Source organism: Apteryx rowi, unplaced genomic scaffold, assembly GCF_003343035.1.
Source record: "Apteryx rowi isolate R43461 unplaced genomic scaffold, aptRow1 scaffold_572, whole genome shotgun sequence".
In the NCBI taxonomy this organism is placed as follows: domain Eukaryota; kingdom Metazoa; phylum Chordata; class Aves; order Apterygiformes; family Apterygidae; genus Apteryx; species Apteryx rowi.
Genome location: NW_020450841.1, coordinates 24,575 through 44,823, shown reverse-complemented (window position 1 = coordinate 44,823; position 20,249 = coordinate 24,575). Strand labels below are relative to the sequence as shown.

The window sequence follows — 20,249 nt, the reverse complement described above, 5'->3', positions numbered from 1 at the left end:
TATTGTCAAAATTGGGTACTTTCGTGAGTGTATTTGCATTATGCACTTCTGTATTTTTAAACTGAAAATTTGGTTTAACAGAGTATTAGGTACCATTCCTGAAACTGGAACAAATAMTCTTCATTCCCCAGCAGGCGATAGCACTAGTTATCTCATTCAGAACAGATTTTCTTCTTTTTATCTTCCTTGCCTGTCTGCATCATATTCCCCCTGCCTTTGCAAAGAGTATTGCCAGGACAGTCCGTCTGTGGCTCTTGAACTGCATCAGTAGCTCGGCTCGTTTGCATTCAACCTCTGGTTCCCCTGAAAGGGCTGCGCCCCCAGGAGCAGGGCTGGATGGGACACAGGTCGGCCAGCCCAGCGTGGTCTTCAGCAAAGCAGCGAGGCCTCTGCAGAGCTGCTGCAGCGTCCTGCCCCTGAGCTGTCTCAAAGCTCCCCTCAGCTCTTCTTACCGATGTGCCTGATACATCCTTGACATCCTTCACATCTCAGCTGTAGGAGAACCTTTGCGTGAAGAGCTGAGGTGCAGGCGTGTATCTCATTGCTGTAGGACCACAGTGCTGTTGCAGTTGTTACTGGTAAACTGTGATTTCTGAGGTGTGCTGGSTTCTTCTGGAACCAACAGTGCAGAATAAGGACACTTTTTCAGTAGTTTGGTGCTGGATGTGTGTCGTAGCACCAGCTGTCAGGCRTGGTTGCCTTGCCCACTTACAAGACCTGTAGGGGCAGAATGGTACCGTGTTGGTAGATTTAATTTCTCTGCTGAACCTGTGCTTTATAGGTTATGGGTTTTATTTGCACTCAAGTAGCATGGTGTAGTCTRTGTGTTTAAAGCTCTCTTTCTAAGCCCTCTTTAAAATATTAAGTTACAACTATTTTTTTGTTACACCACTTTCTGAAAGCGTGGAAAAAGAACCAATTTCCCCACTAATTTTGAAATTTCTGTCTGGAAAATATATTCTGTCAACGTGGCAGAAAACAGTATGTGTCGGTGTTAGTTGGCTTGTTTTGTGAACGTAAGCATTTGTCGGTTGCATGTATGCAGACTTAGAGCAGGACAGCAGCAGTTGCCTTGTAATACCTTTCTGCAACAACATTATTCTTTTCAAATGTTATGCCCAGTTATAATAAAAATTGGGTCTTTTTTAATGCATGCCATTTTGGCAGAGGAGATTTAAAATCCAGCCATTTTCTCATGTAGAATCTAGTAGTAAAAATGTAATGAAAAAAGAGCCTCTAAAGTTCCATAGGGGAAAACCCCAGAATGTACTTGCCTTTGATTATCCCTACGTTCTGCTCCTTGCATTTTTGTTGACTCCTTTCCAACTATGTGGTTGGTTTTACCTTTTTGGAGGCATATGGATTGAGCCTGAGCATGAGACACACTTTACATTGGGAAGCATAGACTTCTTTGTAGTGACATTGCTAAAACAACAAGCCACCTGCTTGCTTTTCGGTTTGGTTTTTTTTTGGTGGCTTTGGCCAAGTGTAGCGTATGTCTACTGCTGAGTCTAGCAACTGAAATACTTTTGAAAGATGAACTGTGGGAGTTGTCTGCAGATTTATTTCCTCGTTATTCAGTAATAATAAATTGTCTTTTCAGTGCAATAGCATTTTAGGTTTTTCTTTGCTAACTTCTGAACCTAAGTACTGATTAGTGATTTTAATCCAGGAGTAAGATGCTGTAGTCTCGCAGAAGTTAATCATGTTTGTTCTGACATCCTTAGTGCTTCATACATGACTTTTTTTTAGTTAATTGAAAGCAGTAACCTGCATAATCTAATGAAATGTTGATCTGCTTTGGAAAGGGAGTCATAATTGCATAGTTAATTTAGCTAACCATGGGAAAAATGAAAATCAATTTTTTTAAGTGACTTGTAAATTCTGGCTCTTCAGTCTAATGGAAAAAAATCTACTTTTATTTTGATGTTTGGGGAAACCAAAACTGAAAACATCAGCAGAGTATCTCAGTAACATGGAAAGCTTGTTGAGAGAAGTTTTGTCACAGTTCTGATAGTATTTACAAAGAAATTTTTAATGGGGTCCATGCAGGAATTTGAGTACTACACAGAATTTTAAAAATGAATGATGCTCTGTTCAATAATACATCTGAGTTTTATTTATCCAGACACTTTTACCCAAATTTTACTTTTATTGATAATAAAACCAGGTGATTTATGTAAGCATACTTAAGAATTGGCCAAAGTGCATAGTAGCAGACTGTCAGCTTTTGCTTTGAAGATTGCTTTAGGAAATGTAATTTGGGAATTTGTAGCAAGTATTTTCTGAGATGGCTTTTCAGTTCTGAATCTGAGTGCTTCCTTCCTGAGGRAAAATGCTAAGGGAATGCTATCACTGTTATCCCAACACTTCCTTCTATAATTAGAACTAAAATAGGTAGTTGTGTTGTCGGTGTTCTGAAATGGAACTTACTGCAGAAGTTTTTTGAGATTTTTCTTGACAGTGAAATGCCTGAAGTTAATATTTAGAGTTGCATCTTAATCACATTTGTCATTAGCATACATAAATAGGCATATATAAACTCATGGGTTTTTGTGGAGGGAGGGGAAAAAGCATTTACCAGCCTAAAACTTTTTTAAAAACATAATAAGTATTCTTCCTGAATTTGGCAGATACTATATTTTGAGAAAGGTCAGACTAAACTAAAAACTTTTCTGAGAAATTAATTCATATTTGCAACTTCCCTTATTCACTTCAGGTTTTGAATATATCTTAATAAGTTCCAATAAGTAGAACTCATATGAACAAGAGATATATTGCTCTACAGGAGGAAAACCACTGAAATTTAAAATCTTAAACAACAATTTTAATTGCTTATATACAGCAAAACCTTGCAAATAATAGTTAAATTTGTTAGCTCTGTGCTCAGCTATTTTTGTTTTACTTGTTGCTATTAAAATTTTAGTACAGGCCGTTAGCAATCCATGGGATATTTTGTAATTCAGCAAATTCTTTTCTTTAAGATAATTTGTTCCTTACAGAGAATTTTTATTTCCACTGCTTTTTGTAATCTTAAAATACTGCATTATGAAAGGCTGCCTTTGCAGTCTTTTTTTTTTTTTCTTCCTTTTTTGAAGCACAACAGTCTGGATTGAGACTCTTAACAAGCAAGCAGCTTTGCTGATGTTTGTTTTGTTCGAGGAATCGACCTTTTGTCATAGGCTAATGGAAAAGAGAAACCCGATTTCATTTTGAACATCAAACTTTGTCTTTCCAGAAACTCTGCCTGTGGTCTGTAAAACTAATGGCTGCTTCTTGTCATGGCGTGTGTAGGTGATGTAGAGGGAAGAGGAAAAGGAAAAAGCTGAAATCTGCTTTCTCCAAAGAGTACTTCATGTGCTAGGAGAGATGTGGTCGTTCCTGATCTTACCAGCCTCTCCTCGAATAGCTTATGCAGTCTGAAGTCAGAGTGGAACAACGTCTGTGTGCTCCATCGCAAACAGCTGTAGGAGCAGGTCACAAGCGCGACGGTGGTGGCACCGCAGGGTCTCCTGTGCCCCCTTGTTGCGTCCCCGCTAAGCGYGCTAGTTCCCGTCGGTGAAGTCGCGTTATCGGCCGCTCTCGCGCCGGCGAGGAGCTGTTGTCAGTAGCGTGACACAGTTGTGGCAGAGGTGCCACCCTAGAGACACTTGCAGGCTGTGTATTCATCTTGAAAGCCACAGCTTGGTCATCCACGTACAGCTGTTTAGGAAAAAGTCGTCTTTGTCAGGAAGTGTCATTTCCTTTGCATTTTTACAGAATAGCTTAAAGATTAAACCGTAACAAAACTAGTGATCTCATTTTCACGTACTGGGAGCTGTTTCAAGATGTGCGTTTTGAAATAATGTAAAGCGCTTTTTTTTTCTGCGTTTAAAAGGAAAGGTGATATGGCTGAGCTTTCAAAATCAGACATTTGTCAATATGGCAAACTTGTTAGAATCGCTTGTGCTCAGTGTGTCTGCAATGTAATGGAGCTGTTTTAAAAAATTCTCTGGAGAAACCTAACATTTCGAAAGTGTAAGTAACTAGCAGAAGTACAACTAGCTAGTAGGTGCATTTCACAGAGAGGGATCAAGCTCAGACTCTTGGAGGAATACTAAACAAAACATTTTTAGAAGTAGATTAAATGAGTTTGTCGTGTAGTGTAACACTAAAGACTGAAAATGCTGTTCTGAAGCTGGGTATGACACGGCACCAACTATAAATTCATTCTTCAGAAGGATATTTGATCTAGTTGCTTTGCTTTTGTTTTGTTAGTGCTGTAATCTGTAATGCAGATAATGAGAAGAATGATTCTGTTCCCCACCCTTTGAAGCACATGATACATTAGGATTAATTTAAATTTGATGGATTTTTGAGCTCTTAACTTTAATGCATCATTACAAACTGCTAAAAAGTCTATTGTTCTCAGATTAAAAACGCCATCCTCTTCTCTAATTGTTGGAACATTTACAGCACTCTAAACTGTTGAAGTGGGAGCCCTTTTGTTTCATAAATATTATCAAAGTCTGTATCGCTTCTATTGACTTTCTAAATGGAAGTCTTTTTCTCTTTAACTCTTATCTACTGTGTTTCATTCCCAGTTAAAGCTAGTTGATAAGGCCTTTGAGAGTTGAACTGACAAGAAGGTCTGATAAATGCTGTAAACTCTGTCTATGACTTGGTTGTTTTTCATTAGTTTCTTTTAAAATACAAGTGATCAGTATCTAAAAATGTAGTCTGAAACCTTGTGTTTTCATCAGCTTTTACTGTAACTGTAATTGTTAGCTAATATAGATACTGTTACGCTCATTACAACTATTCTGTTTTTTTTTTTTCCAAATAATTCGGAGTTTTAGTGAATAGCATCTGTAGCAAAGCTTTAGAAAATCATGTATGTATTTTTTTCCGCCTGTTGTAGATTTCTTCTTCCCTCCTCATTCCCCTCTGTCATGCCCCCTTTCTGAAACCCGGGCTAGCAAGCGTTTTCTGCGTTAGGATGTGCAAGTGAGAGTCACGGTATTTGAGGGTGTTTTCGGGGGTGAGCGGGTAGGGGTGGCTTCACTTTACATTTCACAGCAGTTGTGCCAAATCTGTGTGGCAAGACCACAGCATTTTATTTATGAAAAGGCATATGTACGCCCTTAAGATTTCTGTTAAAGAAAAGAGATGAATATGTAATTACCTATTTCAATATTTTGAACAGATATTCTCCTTTTACTTGGCAGTGTATGCAGATCCCATCACGAGAAGCTGGGATGATGAGGCTAGCCTTGACTGGTTTGAAATCTTTCTTTCTTGGAGTAAATGTTTACAGCTGTTKCTCTCTTAGTGGTCGCTGCTTCATATATGAAGTCATTGGGGAGACTGTTTAAATATTTAAAGTTGGGTATGATTCAGGGTAGGTGGGATCAGAACTGGAACATAATTGTTCGGATCAACCCGGAGACGGGGAACTTGTGTGGATGCTTATGAATGGGCAGATGTGCGGTGAGGCGGAGGGTGAGTCAGAACCGAGCGTCTCCTGCAAGAATGCGTTTTGTTCCAGTGTGCTGGGAAAATGCAAGCAGAAGGGAGGGGGCTAGCCCGCTTCGCTGGGGACCCGGCTTCCTGGCGGGCCGAAGCGTGTCCCATTGGCGGCTCCGGCTGTTGTCACTCTGCTGATTCATTAGTAGTGGGTGGTGAGAACTGTGTGTAATCTCTGGGGGAGGAAATGGCTTGGTTGCTTTAGGGAGAAAGAACATTTTCTGCAACTGCAGGATGTGTGGATGCAGCACACAGATAGCATATCTGTATCACATCAGTTAAATACCCTGGTATTGTAAGATAAGGATTTACTAGAGAACTAAAATAGGATGTGAAACTGAGGTTTTGTCTTGAGCTCAAGTAAAATAACTTTTTTTTTTAAGTCATTGAGAATTGCCTTCTCTCTACTTTATTCAAATCAACTTTGGTTTTTAAAGCATGAACGAACAGTGTTATATAGATCCAAGCCCCTGGCTTTTTTTCTTTTTTTCTTCCCCCCCCCCCTTTATGCAACTAAACTCTCAGTTAGTTGGAGGGGATGGTTATTAATTTAAATGCAGATGAAGGAAAATAACATAGATCAGTTGAAAGAGTGTACAGATTGGAGTATGAAAAGAAAGGCGAGGTATGCTATACATTGAAGGCGCAGCACAGCGGTCTTTGGGATCGAGCCGGCTGGTAGGTCAGTGAAGCACGAGTGCAACTCAAGTACATTGAGTCTAATGGCTTGAGGCAGAACCTCCTCGAGTTTACCTGTCTGTGGTGCTGTTCATCCTCAATCCAGATAATCTGCCAGGAGATGAGAGCGTTTGCGATGGTGGTTGGTCAGCCAGTAAGCAGAATATGTTTGCTCTAACACTGAGAATCTGTTTCCAATGTAAAAGCATCATTTCCACTTTCCTTGTTACAGATTTTTGATGCTACTGTGATTTATTATAAGAGTTTGAACTGGAAGGTATAGTTTGGAGTGAAAAACTTTGGCATAACAGAAAAATTTCTGTTCAGATGGCTGTTACAAGCTAGTAAAAATTGCTCTAATACATAAAGAAAGCCGCTTTATGGCTTAACTCTTCCTTTCTGCTAGGAACTCTGGGGATGCTGTCGGTGTGCGTGTTAGGTTGGTCTGGTGTTTCGCTGCAGAAGCCTGTGTACAGAGGCAAYTGCCCTCCAAAACCTCCCCTCTTCAATGAGAGGTGCTAGACAGTGGTGTGTTGTTGCTTCTGTGGTTGTATTTTAATTATTCGTTCTGTCTCTTGCCAACTTGAGCAAGTTTAGAAATACAATCGGGAAATAGAAAGCAGATTTCAATGTGTGACAGTTTACCCAGGTCTCAAAATCTAACAAACTAATGAGTTTTGGCTGTGCCAATGTGTGGAAAATAAGGCTGCAACTGCATGTGTAATCTAGTATGTCAGTTTATCAGCTAGTTCAGAGAATAATGCTGTCGCCTGGTATTTTTCAGGTGAAGTGACAGATGTCATCTATTATAGTGTTAATGGTGGAATACAAACTCCGTGACTTGATAAAACTATAAGATGCATGTGATAAAATTATAATTTTATTTTGGTTTCATTTTTTGATTAAGGTTATGTATGATAAGTGTGTGTGAAGTTATTTAGGTAACAAAATGCAGTATTCAGGAAGATGGGGGAAAAAAGCAAGCTAAGGTTTCCCATGCATATGAACTTACTCTCCTCYATTAACATGCGTATGATAATATTTAGTTGCATAACCGTCTACTGTCATCATTAGGGAAGTCGTGCCTCTTTCAGTGCATAGGCTGGACTCTACTTTGAAAGGGGCGACAGTGTAATATATCTTTAAATTTCATCTTCTGTTATGTATTCCTGTAGGGTGTTTCTTTAGGTGCYATTAAATTCCTGTACTGAATATGAAATTGGTAATTGCCTGATTTCTGCCTCCTCCSTTTTCCTACTGCTCTCAAGTGCTTCTCACCCAAGTGTCTCGAGTTTTACAAGACTGACTTCCAGATGTTATTATAAAAACCACCAGAAGGGCTGGGGAGGATTTGTAAAATGATATAAATGCAATTAATCTGGTTTTAGCAACAAAATCTTGAAAGATTTATTCTGACAAAGCTATCTTTATTTATTTTTAGATGGAAAAATGAATAGCTCTGTACTATTAAGGGGGAATTTGGGGTCTTTATAGAAATAAAGTGAGTTTTTCCTTTGCTGTCTTACTATGGCCTCTTTTAGGCAATTTTTGGAATACAGAACTTTGAAAGTTTTTAAAAGATAACCTTATTTTGGATTTTGAGGTGCGCTAACGTAGATCGTGCGATTGTAGACAAGAGCAGTAATTTAATAATATTCTGTTAAGTTTGGAAATTGAAAGGGAACCAACATGGCTTTATCTGAAAAGAAGGAAATATGTGGTTAAACGGTTTTGGCTACAGCCTTAGGTGGTTTCCATTCTTCCAGAAAGAGGAGAGGGGGGAGAAAGAAACTAAATTCCTTTCTCTACAATAAAGGAAAGAGCACTAGTATGCTTTATTGTGTGTTTTAATGAGAGAAAAGTGACTGCATAAGTACATGTGGCTTTCAATATGAATTACTCCAAATTCAAATGATTATATGGTAACTTCAGAACCCGCACAGCTTGTTCAGAAGCTCACCCTTTCAGAAGTGAAAAACGTTTATTATCCGAGTTGTGGTGTTGGTAGGAATGAAGACCTACTGAACCCAAAGGGGGAAGGCTTTCGGGGCTCTGATTCAGGAGCAAGGGCAGAGTACTCTATASTTTATCTTGAAAGGTCAGGCTGTGCGCCAGTGGTTTAAGAGCTGCTTTATCAGCAGCTCAGCTGTTGGTCAGTGCGGATAGGGCCGAGAGCAGGGAGCAGTAATCACATCAGTTCTGTCAACTTGTTTCCCTTTTCTCCCTTGACTTCTAAAGACTTTTCACAGAATTTCCAAAACTGCTCGGACTTCCAGGTGATGCTTAAGGTGCTGCTTTTGCAGTACTGAGCTCTAAGCAAGTGCAGCACAGCTACCTGCRGGGAAAGTCTGCACACGATGCCCTGGCAGCTGCAATGACCAGAGCAATTGAACGACAGCTGCAGAAACATATATGTGGCAGCACAATATTCCTGGGCGGTGGGAAYGGGGACCCAAAACACAAGAAAACTTATTTCTGCAAAGTTTCTCTTTGAAAAGCTGGATTTCATGGTCTTGGGGGAAGCGCTGTAGAATTTTTGTTATCCCGCGTTTTTGTTGTTGGCCAGAGGATTGAGGAAGCAAAGTGAAAGGTAACCCCTGAATGAAGATCTGCAAAATACTTGTCCTTTTTTTGCAAGAAGTAGCTGGTATTAGAGTAAAGATTATGTGTGGTCCTTACAGACCCTCAGTTAGCTTATGCTGCTTTTTTTCCTTTCAATCTATCATTATGCTCTTTTTGTAGAAGAGAATGACTCTTCTAATGGCCTCTTTAACTGTCTGTCTTTCACTTCTAAGCTAATTAAATGTGCCAATTAAATTGATTGTATGTACTTCATTAATTTCTTGTGGGATGAATGAGTGAAGACCATGCTGAAAGAGAGCAGTGTTGTATTTGATATTTTTGAAATGATTATTCTTGAAATGAGGATGGTGGGAGGTGATTTCCTGGTACTCCCCATCTTACTCATGCTAGTTCTGCCTCCTCTGTTCACAAAGACTTTTGGTGGGTAGTTTTGCACCCTGCGTGGAGTGCTGCYGTTGCAGAAGGCATAGGTGTGGAGTGGTGATTGCATAGTTAGTCTGTGATTTCAAGGACAGAAATCTTGAATCTGTGCTCTTCTTAGTGGAGACCCTGGAGTAGGAAAGGTGATGTGAAGATGATAAACGTGAAGTAACCTTTGTTTCTTGGTTATTGACTTRCTGCATATTTTATCGATTAAAACTTTCAGAATACTTTGCTTTTTAGTGAACTCYGAGTTGTAAAAATCAAGCCGAGATCAAACATGGAGATTATCTTTGGCAAATAACATTACTTGCTTGTCATTTGGTTTCGTGTTATTCATCCTCTTTCTTCCACTCGTGGATTGCCTTTCATGTTAATAAAGACTTCATCTTATCAGAACAACCTTTGCCTAAGGACAGCTCGCTCTTCTGTAGCTCCTATAACTCTTTGCCTTTCCATTCTCTGATGCAGTGACCCTAGCTGGGAACTGAGCAGGTAGGTGCCATCAAGATGGTTTGAGCTACACCATAGCACTAACCATGAGTTAGAGCTTGCTGATGGTAATTTGCTGGAGGATGAGTTTAGAGCTTTCAGAGGAGGAACGGTCTGTAAATTCCCCTAGCTAGCTGGGGCATTTCTGAAGACTTGAAAAGACTCAGTAGGATTTTAAAAGCCTAGGTGGTCTCTAAATCTTAAATAAGTGCTGGCCCGTGCGTGACTGGTTTACCTCTACAGTAACTAAACACAGACAAACTTTTACTCCACAAGTGGTTTGCCTACCAAGTAGGCTAAAATAACAATTGAAAGCTGATTATTTTCATGATTTAGACAATTATTCTGTTTTGTGTTGTGCTTTTTTTTTCTTTGTTGTACTGAAGCCAGCAAATGCGAGATGTCAAACTCCTTTAGTGTTACATCTGCTTCTTTTCAAACTTCCTGTGTGGAGGTTACTCTCTGGTCTTTAGGAGGGACAATATTTCTGCTTTAAATCACTATATCACTTACTGCTGTCTAGATGTAGGTCCTTAAGTTCATGTGTTATTTCTCTTACTGCTGTTTAAGGCACTGTGTAGGCTGATGCTATAGGTGGGTTTTGATGATCCCATGTCAGTTATTTCAACAAGCCTTTCACAAATGCTGGAATACACAAAGAAAGACTTTGTGATATGCATAATGTATTTTACTGAATTCTGACTTGTTTTTAAATTTGAGGAGGACTGAAACTGTTGCTTGTCCTTTATTGAAGGAACTCGTGTATGGGGTAAAATACAGTACTTCTGGGAGAGTAGGAAGGCGTGTATTCATTTAACCATTTAAGATAAGTCCCTTGTAAAGCATCTTCACTAGCTGGCAGCATGCCACTTCTTGTGACATGAAGGTAACCTGAYGAGAAAAAAAGTTAGCTTAACTGAAAGCAGTAAGGGAATTCTAACCAAATCCTGGTGTGTGCCAGTTTATAAAATGAGAACACGGCTTAAATTTATTCCATCCAGTACAGTAGGCAAAAGTTACAGCATTCCCTTGATTAAAATGAGTCCTTGGAAAGGAGGCAGGAGAAACTGCTAAGTAGAATCTCATGTTACCGACTGGCTTGGACGGTCTTCTAAGAGCACATATAGAAGCTTCCTGCGTCAGTATTTTCATTGTGCGTGCACGTGTGTAAATGCTTTCAAATTCATAGCATGTGTTTTGTTTTAATTTCAGGTGTACTTGAAGGCACCTATGATTCTCAATGGTGTCTGTGTAATCTGGAAAGGCTGGATAGATCTACAGAGACTGGATGGTATGGGCTGCCTGGAATTTGACGAAGAGAGAGCGCAGGTAAGGCAGTCTGCCCATGGCTAGCTGCAGAAACGTTTATAAGGAACATTAGTGCTCCTGCACCCTAGGCATTTTGTTCTTCCGCAAGAAAGCGTGCAGTCAGGTAGCAGTCACGCAATCTAATTTGCTTGTTTTCTGCCTTCAGTTTTTGAGTACAAATTCCAAAGAAAACTTAGTGTGAAAGTTCCAAAACTTGTGGTTGTACCAATGTGTTAATTAGATCAAAATATTTGGGAGCAGGAACCTTCTGTAGTTTACAACTTTGTGGGGTGACTTAGCACTATTACAGTGCTACAGTGATAAATATTAAGATTTTCAAAAAGCTGTGGCTGTAACCTGAAATAATTTAACTTTCAAGTCTATTCCATTTACTGCTCTTAGTTGTTTTTCAAAGTAGTTTTTTGTTCCGTTACATAGGCTGGGGGGCAGGGGGATGGTAGGAGATTTTTTTACATCTGTTCTCTAACAGTGTTAGTCACTGCTTTGTGAAGGTATGGCAGCTTTTGAGAATCCTACTTCCTACATCTATAAAGTGACTCTTYCTAGCAATTGGATCTTTGGACGTGCACAAGAACAAAGTAAACACAGAGGAAATGACTTTAAGTGTGTATCACATATATAAGCTTCGCTTACATAGCTGTAAGGTTCCTTAATTTAGTCAGATTCAGGACAGACCTTTTTGCTTTTGAAATACAGCTTCGTAACAAAGTTCTTTAACCGATATAACAAGCTGCTGCAGCAGGTTTGTGTGGGCTGCCATGAAGATCATGATGTACCTCAACCTGTCTTCTCTGTAGAAAGTAAATTGGATGTAGTAACATCAGTTACCAGACTTACGTCTTAACTGACGATCCATATTTTATGGGACTGCTTAGCAGTTCACTCTTATAGTTTGGAAATGACTTTAGAAATGTTAGAGCTCYGTGGAGACACGGTCCAAAGAGCTTCCAAATACAGAGATTTGGAAATCATGCAGAGAGAAGTAGAATGCTGAGCAATTCCCTGCAGCTCTTTGTTTTTCATGTTCTGCATTCATACTCTGGCAGTGGTTTTTACTAATTTACTCTGGTCTACCTGTGTGTAGCCATTTTCTCCTAACTCTTTTTTTCCCTGAACATTTCTTCTTTCACTGGAGACTGTTATGATTTCCCCTAACTTTTCTGGAAACTTGAGTRATTCACTTTGAACCACTGTTACACGTCCCCTAAACGGCACCTCTGTCGTCTTCATCTTGATAGCAGAACAAAACTGGACTACTTTTATATCTGTTTCTTATTGTCACCTTAACTTCAGGGACCCAAAATAACTCAGTTTTCTTAATACTTGAACTGGTTTGTGTGACCTTGGTGATACCTTTTTGTGTGTGTGTGTGATGTCTTCTATATCTCATACATATGGATGGATTTTGCAAAACCTTGCTATTCACTTAAATTGTTGGCTTTTCTAAGTTGCCTTTACTTTCCCTTTGCACCCCCCCCCCATTTTGCTCTATAGGGATATTTGTATATGATAAAAATTACAAGGTTGCATAAATGTCCACATTTTAAATAACGTCCTTATTGTTTCCACTTACTGTGCTTTGGTTCACACAGCAGAGTGGTCTGGGTGCAGGAACTGGATTTGATTTGGATGAAACTGAACCGGAGGAGATCCTTTGGGAGCGCACCTAATGCGCTTTGGCCTCTAGCAGGCCAGACTAGAGAGAGGCCAAAGTAAAACCTCCTGTAGTGAGTGTAATGTGGATGTAGGTCCTCAGCACCAACTGCTTCACTCTACAGACCCACTCTCACGCTGTGCTGCGCTGCTTGCAAATGTTCGAGGTAGCCTTTCCTCTGTGAAAGGAGTCATCCAGACAGAGGCTTGACTAAGAGCTGTGTCTGGTACAATACGCTCACTCGTGACTTCTGTTGAATTATCCTTGGAACATTGATTTTTTTGATGTGAACCTAAATGATGCTGAAATGCTTCTTACTGACTGTGCCTCTACTGTTTCTTTTTGGGGTTAGTATCTCTCTGGCAAATTGCTTCTGGCAGTTGTGCACTGGAACTGATTTAAATAAGGATATATTTTCTGTTCCACTGTGTGCATCTCGTTCTCGGTCCTCCCTTGCTCAGGATTTCCTTTTTAGTTGTTCTGATACTGCAGCCAGTCAGTACCAAACAAATGAGAACCCAGAAAGAGACTCCACCTAAATACAAAGAGCGCTCCTATCTTGCAAATGCAGAACTGGAGGGTGTATTGATTAATTTGTTTCTGTACAAGAGTTGGAAGTATTCAAATTGAATTTTATATATGCAAATAGTTGCAAATTTTGTGTTCCCCTTTCCTCTCCCAAACTTAAGAAACCAATTTCCACATTAGTGAGATCATGTTAATTTGAGTGTGTTAGTTTGAGCCACAGAACCAAGCTTTTCCTTGAACACTAGTATTCGGAATAGCGTTCACTTCTTTGTCGGCATTGGAGCGAGCTAAGTTCCTGTTGCAGCAGTGTTTTCTCTGAAAAGAGATAAGTGCTGTAAACGCCATTGACTAGAACCGCTTTTGGCTAGCGGCTTGCACAGCAAGCTCAAATGGAGACCTCTAAGGATTGTGCAAGATAAATCCGCACATTCTTCGGGTTGATCTATGAATACTACATTTGAAACATAATGCTTAAGTCATGTGACTTGTGAACTGAGAGGAGACTGATTTTGAGCGTGCACCCGGAAGAACACGCTCTCACTCTTTTCCAAAATGTGATAGTTCCTGAAAGAACGGGCCCTCATCCATAAGGGAGGGTGGTGAAGTGACCTAGATTCAATTTCAGTGTGTTAATTCCATGATAAATGTTTTTTGCTGCTCCAAGGATTTGCATGGTCTTGGGTTATTTTAATTTCCTGACATGCATACTCTTAGCTATGTTTAACACACTTTTTTTGTCTTCAAAAAGTATTTGTGCGCTGAGCACGTGATTTTAGTGCTTTCTTACCATTCTGAGTTCAGGGTGCTGAGCTGGAGGCATTAAACGCAGTGTGGATTTAGAGATGCGCTTTTTGTACTCAGCTACAGGCGTGTAATCTGTTTCAGTTTGTTTCTCAGCATCAGGTATTAGGAGGTTGTTGGTCATCTTATTCGTTATGATAGTAGCACCTAGGAGTTACCAGTGTCGTAAGGCATTACGTACAAGCACAGAAAAGTAATGTACCATAATGTTGCATTGAGCTTTTTACATAGAGCACAAGTTAGAAAAAAAACAAATTAATGAAAAAATAAATACTTGAGTTAATTTGCATATAATGTATCTGCTAGCTTTGGAAGTCTTTGGGCAATCTTTTACATTCTTTGGTTTCCTTCTTCCTGTATCTGTTATTTACTTCCATTTCTAAAACTGTTTTCGTATTGCTAGTGGAAATTGGCCAAACTGCTGATTTTGATCTCAAAATATATTGTTGTCAGAATGGGTTCAAGTGATTGACTCCTGCCGAGCAGTAAATTTATTGCCTGTGCCACCCCAGGTATTTTGTAATATGAGGCCCTAGTGGCTGCCTCTCCCCCCCTGCACACACACCCATTACTCCCATTTTTTGGAAAGCTTCCTTTATAAAAGTCTGATGGTCTTTGTGTTCTCTTGTGTTTTCATGTGTCTTACCGCTTCCTCTTGCTGCGATCAGATTAAATTGTTCTTTGCTGCCACCGTTTTGAAACAGTACTGTCCTCTACCAGGTCAGAAATACCTTCAGGAGGAATGTCCCGAGCGTTTTTTCAGACTATCACGATGACGAAGTACTTTCGGTGCAGCTTTCAGGCTGGTGTTCTTGCTGTTCCATCCACAGCACGCTGTGTCTTATTACGAAGCAGCCTTACCTCTCGGTCTTGGAGGCCCCGCTTCGACTGCTCGTTTGGACTTCAGCGGACTGACGGATAGGCACAAAGCTCTATGCATGTCCTTGACTGTCTTCCCCATCTGGCACTGAAATTTCCCCGAATTTGGTGTTTGTCTTGAGTCTCATTAAGCTCACATCTGTTTCTGTCTTCAGTACTTACAGATCTCCTCTGTAATAGAGCAGCTCTTGCTGTGCGGATTCTGTCGTTGCAACTTGTTGTTCTCATTAAAGCTTTTCCTGCCAGACTGCTGTGGTGTCAGCTCCAGTCTCAACTCTGTGTGTGTGTGTGTGTGTGTGTGTGTGTAAGCCTCAATTGCTTTTTTCTGGTTTGGGTTTTTTGTTTTGTTCTGTTTTCATGTCCATACGACTCATGTTTTGCTTATTCTTCTGTTTATTAGTAGACTCATACCAGGAACACTTTTACTGGCTAAAAGTCAGATGGATAAATGGTTGGGTTGGATACGGTGAAATTCATTAGGCTACAGTTACTAGATTTGGCTGACATTTGGGAAAAAAGGGTTATTAGACTCCTGATGTACAAGATCCTGAGACATGCTTGTTTAATTTCTGTTATAGCACATCACCAGAAGCAGAGCAGACTTTTTTAACTTAATGACTTTTTTTTTCCTTTTCTCAGACATTGGTAAAGCAGAGTTTCAGCTGTCAACATGTGTTCGTTCTGGATGTCAACATATTGATTCTTCTCTGATATTCTGATTTAGGTTTTGCTGGTTATGGCCATTTTTAAAACATATTCTGTCTGGGTCTATATGTTAGCCTTTTATTACATAGCTACTTTAAATGATGGTGAAATGTAAATATCTTTAACACAAAAATCTGCTTTAAGTCTGTTTTAAAAACAAGATAGGGTGATCATGGCATTTTATGTAGCTTCTGAAAATCAGAAATAAAGCAGCTTTTCTGCAGTCATCAGGGAGAGACAAGCTTATCTATTTTATCTCTATCCTTCTGCATTATTAAGAACAAACTTACTTTTCACTCCCTGACCTCAGTTGCTGTGAACATGAGCATTAAAAGAGCTAGAAAGGGCCAAATTCTACTTAACAGTAGATCATGTCAGAATCTTATTGGCAGCTTCAAACGCTGCCCTTCAGCGTAGCGTTCTGGGGCCTTAGCTGTGAAGGGTTATTGATCGGGAGGTGTTTGTATGCAACTGTGCTAGGCCACGAGGGGCATTCCCTCGCGTCCGCCGCTGCCGAGCTGCGCCCGAGGCAAAGAGAGCAAGCCAGCCTTCTCTTCGACTAGAGACCTTTTAGCTTAGATTAAAAAATTTATGCACCTAATCCCTCGGTATATAAAAACCGAGTTGGGTTCTCGGAATGTTTTTGTCCTCTGTCAAGGTTAGGCTTTTTTCTAAGAGAACCGTCAACTTGAAAATAACGTATGTGTGTTTATGGGCGTCCTAAGCAGAGTTAGTAACAGTTATAGCTGAAGCGTTACAAGGAGGGAGAAGCGATTCAGTACGTTCTTTACTGGTTTGTTGTTCCTCTTTAGAGTGGGCTACTCCATTGTGGACACTTTAAAACGTTGGTGGGAAACAGAAATACCTATTCTAATTCTGAGCTGAATACGTGTAAATGTCTTTAAGGGAAGTAATTTGTAAGCCAATTAATAATGGCTTAGATATTAAAAACATTTTATTTACAACTTTATTTTTCCAACAGAAAATATAAATCAAAGTTTTTTGTGCATTACTTCATTAAAATTATTCCTGTGCATAAGCTATTGCATTTAAAAATCAAAGAATAGGGCTATAGAAAACCTAGGTTTCTTCTGAATTGTATGTGCATGTGCACAAATTAGTGTAGGAATAATTACTGCTTTGCATTTTCTAGTACAACTAAATTTGAATGATACATAATGATTATGAATGTTCATACTGATTCACCTTCAGCAACTTGTGAGAAAATGGAGGATTTAATTAAACTGTAACTTACATAATACTTCTTTAATGGAAAGGAGGGGATTAATTTACTTTTGTATCGTGGTGTCAGTGAACTCTAACTAGATTTGTCTGTAAATACTGTCTTCAGAATGACTTTTATAAAGAGAATAAAATGTATTGTCTCTTTCATATAACTTCTGAGGTTTCCTTTAAATTCCTAACATTTAGAAAATAAATACTTCTGAAAAGCAGGTCCTACTTAGAACATGCATTTAAGTAGTGGCTGCATTGCAGGTTTGGTTACCTCTATTGCAGTGATGAAGGTGAGCAGTAATTCACTAACCTGTATTAGCAATTGCTGGAATAACTAACTCATATTTTGGTGTCCTAGCAGCTGCTGTAGGACAGAATTGTCTTTGGCATTGTCAGATGATCTCTAATGTTCAAAAGAAATGCAGTCTGGTAGAAATGAGGGTAGTCTTGTGTGTCACTCTGTCGTCTGGTTTGGTAGCAGGAGGATGCATTGGCACAGCAAGCCTTTGAAGAAGCTCGGAGAAGAACTCGTGAATTCGAGGATAGAGACAGGTCTCATCGGGAGGAAATGGAGGTGAGGGTTTCACAGCTGCTGTCAGTAACTGGTTAGTACTTTCCCAAAACTTCAGCTTGTTTGCAATAATTTGTCTGTCTGTACAATGTTGTGGATTTTGTTTGTTGTTTGCAAAATGTATTGTTTTTAACACTCTTAAAAGAAGTTTCAAGTTTTTGAAGCTTAAGTTAAGAATGCTCTTATTTTACCCTTTTTTCCTCTCTGTAGGTGATCTTTTTTGTGGGTATTAAGCTTTAAGGCTAGACTTGTTTGCAGAGCTGCTCTATCTCTGTCAAAGGGTTTTTTTAATAGCAGATAGAGGGGACTTCTGCCCCATGCATCTCTTATGAGCACTGGAAAGGCTTGGGGAGCTGCTGGCAGATAACTTTGTAGTTGGCTACCCTGTGTTATGGAAAACATTAGCAGTGAACAGATTCAGTTGGTACAGTCTGCTTTCTCCTGCAGGTTTAGCTTTGCTTTCCTCTCACCTTTTTCTCTCTAGTGTGATTCCCTACCTCCATTTCACTGGTATAGTTCCCTCTTCCTTGTTCTTTGCTTCTTTAGGGCCCCACAGTCTTAAATCCTTTTTCTTACTGATGAGAGCAGAAATTACTGGGATCAAGGAAAGAGGAGCCGGAAAAGGGAATGGAAAGCAGCTGCTCAGGGATGTCAGAAAGGGGAGAGCTGTAAGAGGACCAGCAATACATGAGGGAGAGTTGGCAAGTTAAGGCAAGTTGTAGATCAGGCAGAGAATATTGAGGAAAACTGTTTATTTGAATTTCTCTGCCTTGAACTCTCTCTACTTCATCAGAACTATAGTCTAAATTTCCTGTAATCAAATGTGACCAATCCGCTCCTGCTCTGGATTCTAGAAAATTTGATCACTGTTGTTGCTACCCGTCTTCCCTTCTGCCTGCTGACTGATATTGAGATGGTTACACAGACTTTCCTCCCTTCCAAGTAAAAAGGGAAGGCACAGAGCAATAAGAGCAAGAGAAAAAGGGAAGATCTAGAGAATAATATCGGTCACCTTGGAGAGATGCAGCCAGGTGGGGTGTCAGTCGTAGTGAAGGTAAAACCCCTGCCTCTGTGGGTTCGTGACCACCAGATCCTTGAAAGAGCTGGATTAGCTGAATCGTCTTGTCTCTTAGTCACAGCATAGCTGTAGCCTCCTTGTAAGTTCAGTTCAAAAGGAAGGTAGAATTAACTTGCAAAAGCTGGTTATGGAGATCTGAGGCAGCTTACTCGGAACAAGAGGGAATGCCTTAATGTTAACAACACGGTAGGAACCTTAAACCCTGCCTTCTATCTTATTTTCCTGACCTCGCTTTACTTAAAGCTTTTCTTGAATTATTTTCCTTTACCTGTTCCCTTCTTCCCCACTCCCATTGCTACAGAAAGGAAGCTGTGTACTTACTGAATGCTGAAGGTTTAAAATAAGTGAGACTTCCTGAAATAATTTTTTGAATTCTGTGTTGAGACTTCAAGTCTTCAAGTGTAGAAAACCCTTATTTTGCAGCTAGAAGGCATAGAATCTTTTTCAATTAATGTTGAGACTGAGATAATGTTAAGCATCTGGGTCTTCACAACAGACATCACAACTCATGACAGTGAGCCACAAAAAGCAATGTCCCTGGCCAGCTGCAGGGACTGAGTTCAATAACTTCCAGAAAGATTCTTGCTTTTGATAAGACAAGAGGCAGCTGCTATTAAATGATCTCATTATTAGCTGCCAGTTCCCATTTTCTCTTAGAACAAGAATAGACATTGTCCCATCTGTAGAACACTGTTACAGATCACCTACAGAAAGGAAGCAAAGGAAAAAAGATTTATTTAAATTGTGTTTAAGCAGAATGAAAAATGTTGCCAAAAACTTCATTTATGTAATGTGAAATGCATGATTTTTTAAAATTGCAGTAAATTTGTGCACTTTATTTTTTATTTTACTGTACAATTTTAATATGTATAATGAACAGTTTTTGCCTCAATTAGTAGTGGTTCTGTAACTGGTTTTTAGATTTCAGTTTTCTTATTTATGTGTTTTGGGGAAATTTTCCTGGCTACATATCTGGAATGTTTACAGATGAGCTTTTGCACTCTGAATCTTAAGACTGCATAAAAATCAGGATCTTTTGGAGGAAGGGGCGGGGGAGGGGGAAGGAGCCTTAAAACACATTCCTAAGGAGGAATCGTGTTTTAGAACCATTCATTGTTTGCCTGACTTTCCCTTCAGTTGTATTCTAATACAGAATTCAGGCAGAATCAAATCTACTTTAATCAGTAAGCACTTACGTACAGTACTCATGATCAAATAAAATTCTCCATGGAAAGGAATGAACCAATGATTAGTGCCGTGCATTCCCATGTTTCCTGCATTTATGACGTGTATCAAATTTTCCAACGTTCACACACTCGGTCACCTTGGAAATATGGTTTGTCAGTTGTTCCCTTCTGATGATTGCATTGCTGACAGTTATAAAAATGTTAGTCAAACTGTATTGCAAACTGCTTGTGTAATTTCAGTAGTGGAACTAAAGATGCAATTTGACCTACAGAGGTGGTATTTGATGAAGTTCTTGTAGGGTGGTTAGAAAAGGTGGGTTCCAAGTGTGCTGAGTGATTTTTTTTTTTTTTTTTTTTTTTTTTTAACGTTACACTACTTATGGTTGGAGTTTCCTGCAGCATAACTTTTTTCCGTAGTATATCTACACCTTTCCTCACTACTAGAACTTAAAAATCTTTCCTCTCTGCTAAGCATGGCATGGACAGTAAAACTAGAAACTGGTGGATGTTAACACTGATGAGATCCCGTTCAAAGATTGTTTGAAGGAATTGCAACACTGTCTGTGTAAAAATCAGAAGATTTCAGGCTAGTATTATAGCTGA

General features: G+C 39.6%; 1 protein-coding gene across 1 annotated transcript in view; it reads left to right on the top strand.

Moving 5' to 3' along the window:
- Positions 1-20,249, top strand: part of CBFB (core-binding factor subunit beta) — a 54,092-nt gene that overhangs the window by 19,719 nt on the left and 14,124 nt on the right. Inside the window, exons 5-6 of the mRNA XM_026082342.1 lie at positions 10,891-11,007; positions 17,289-17,384. Coding sequence (XP_025938127.1) covers positions 10,891-11,007; positions 17,289-17,384 — 213 coding nt within the window. The remainder of the gene's footprint in view (positions 1-10,890; positions 11,008-17,288; positions 17,385-20,249) is intronic.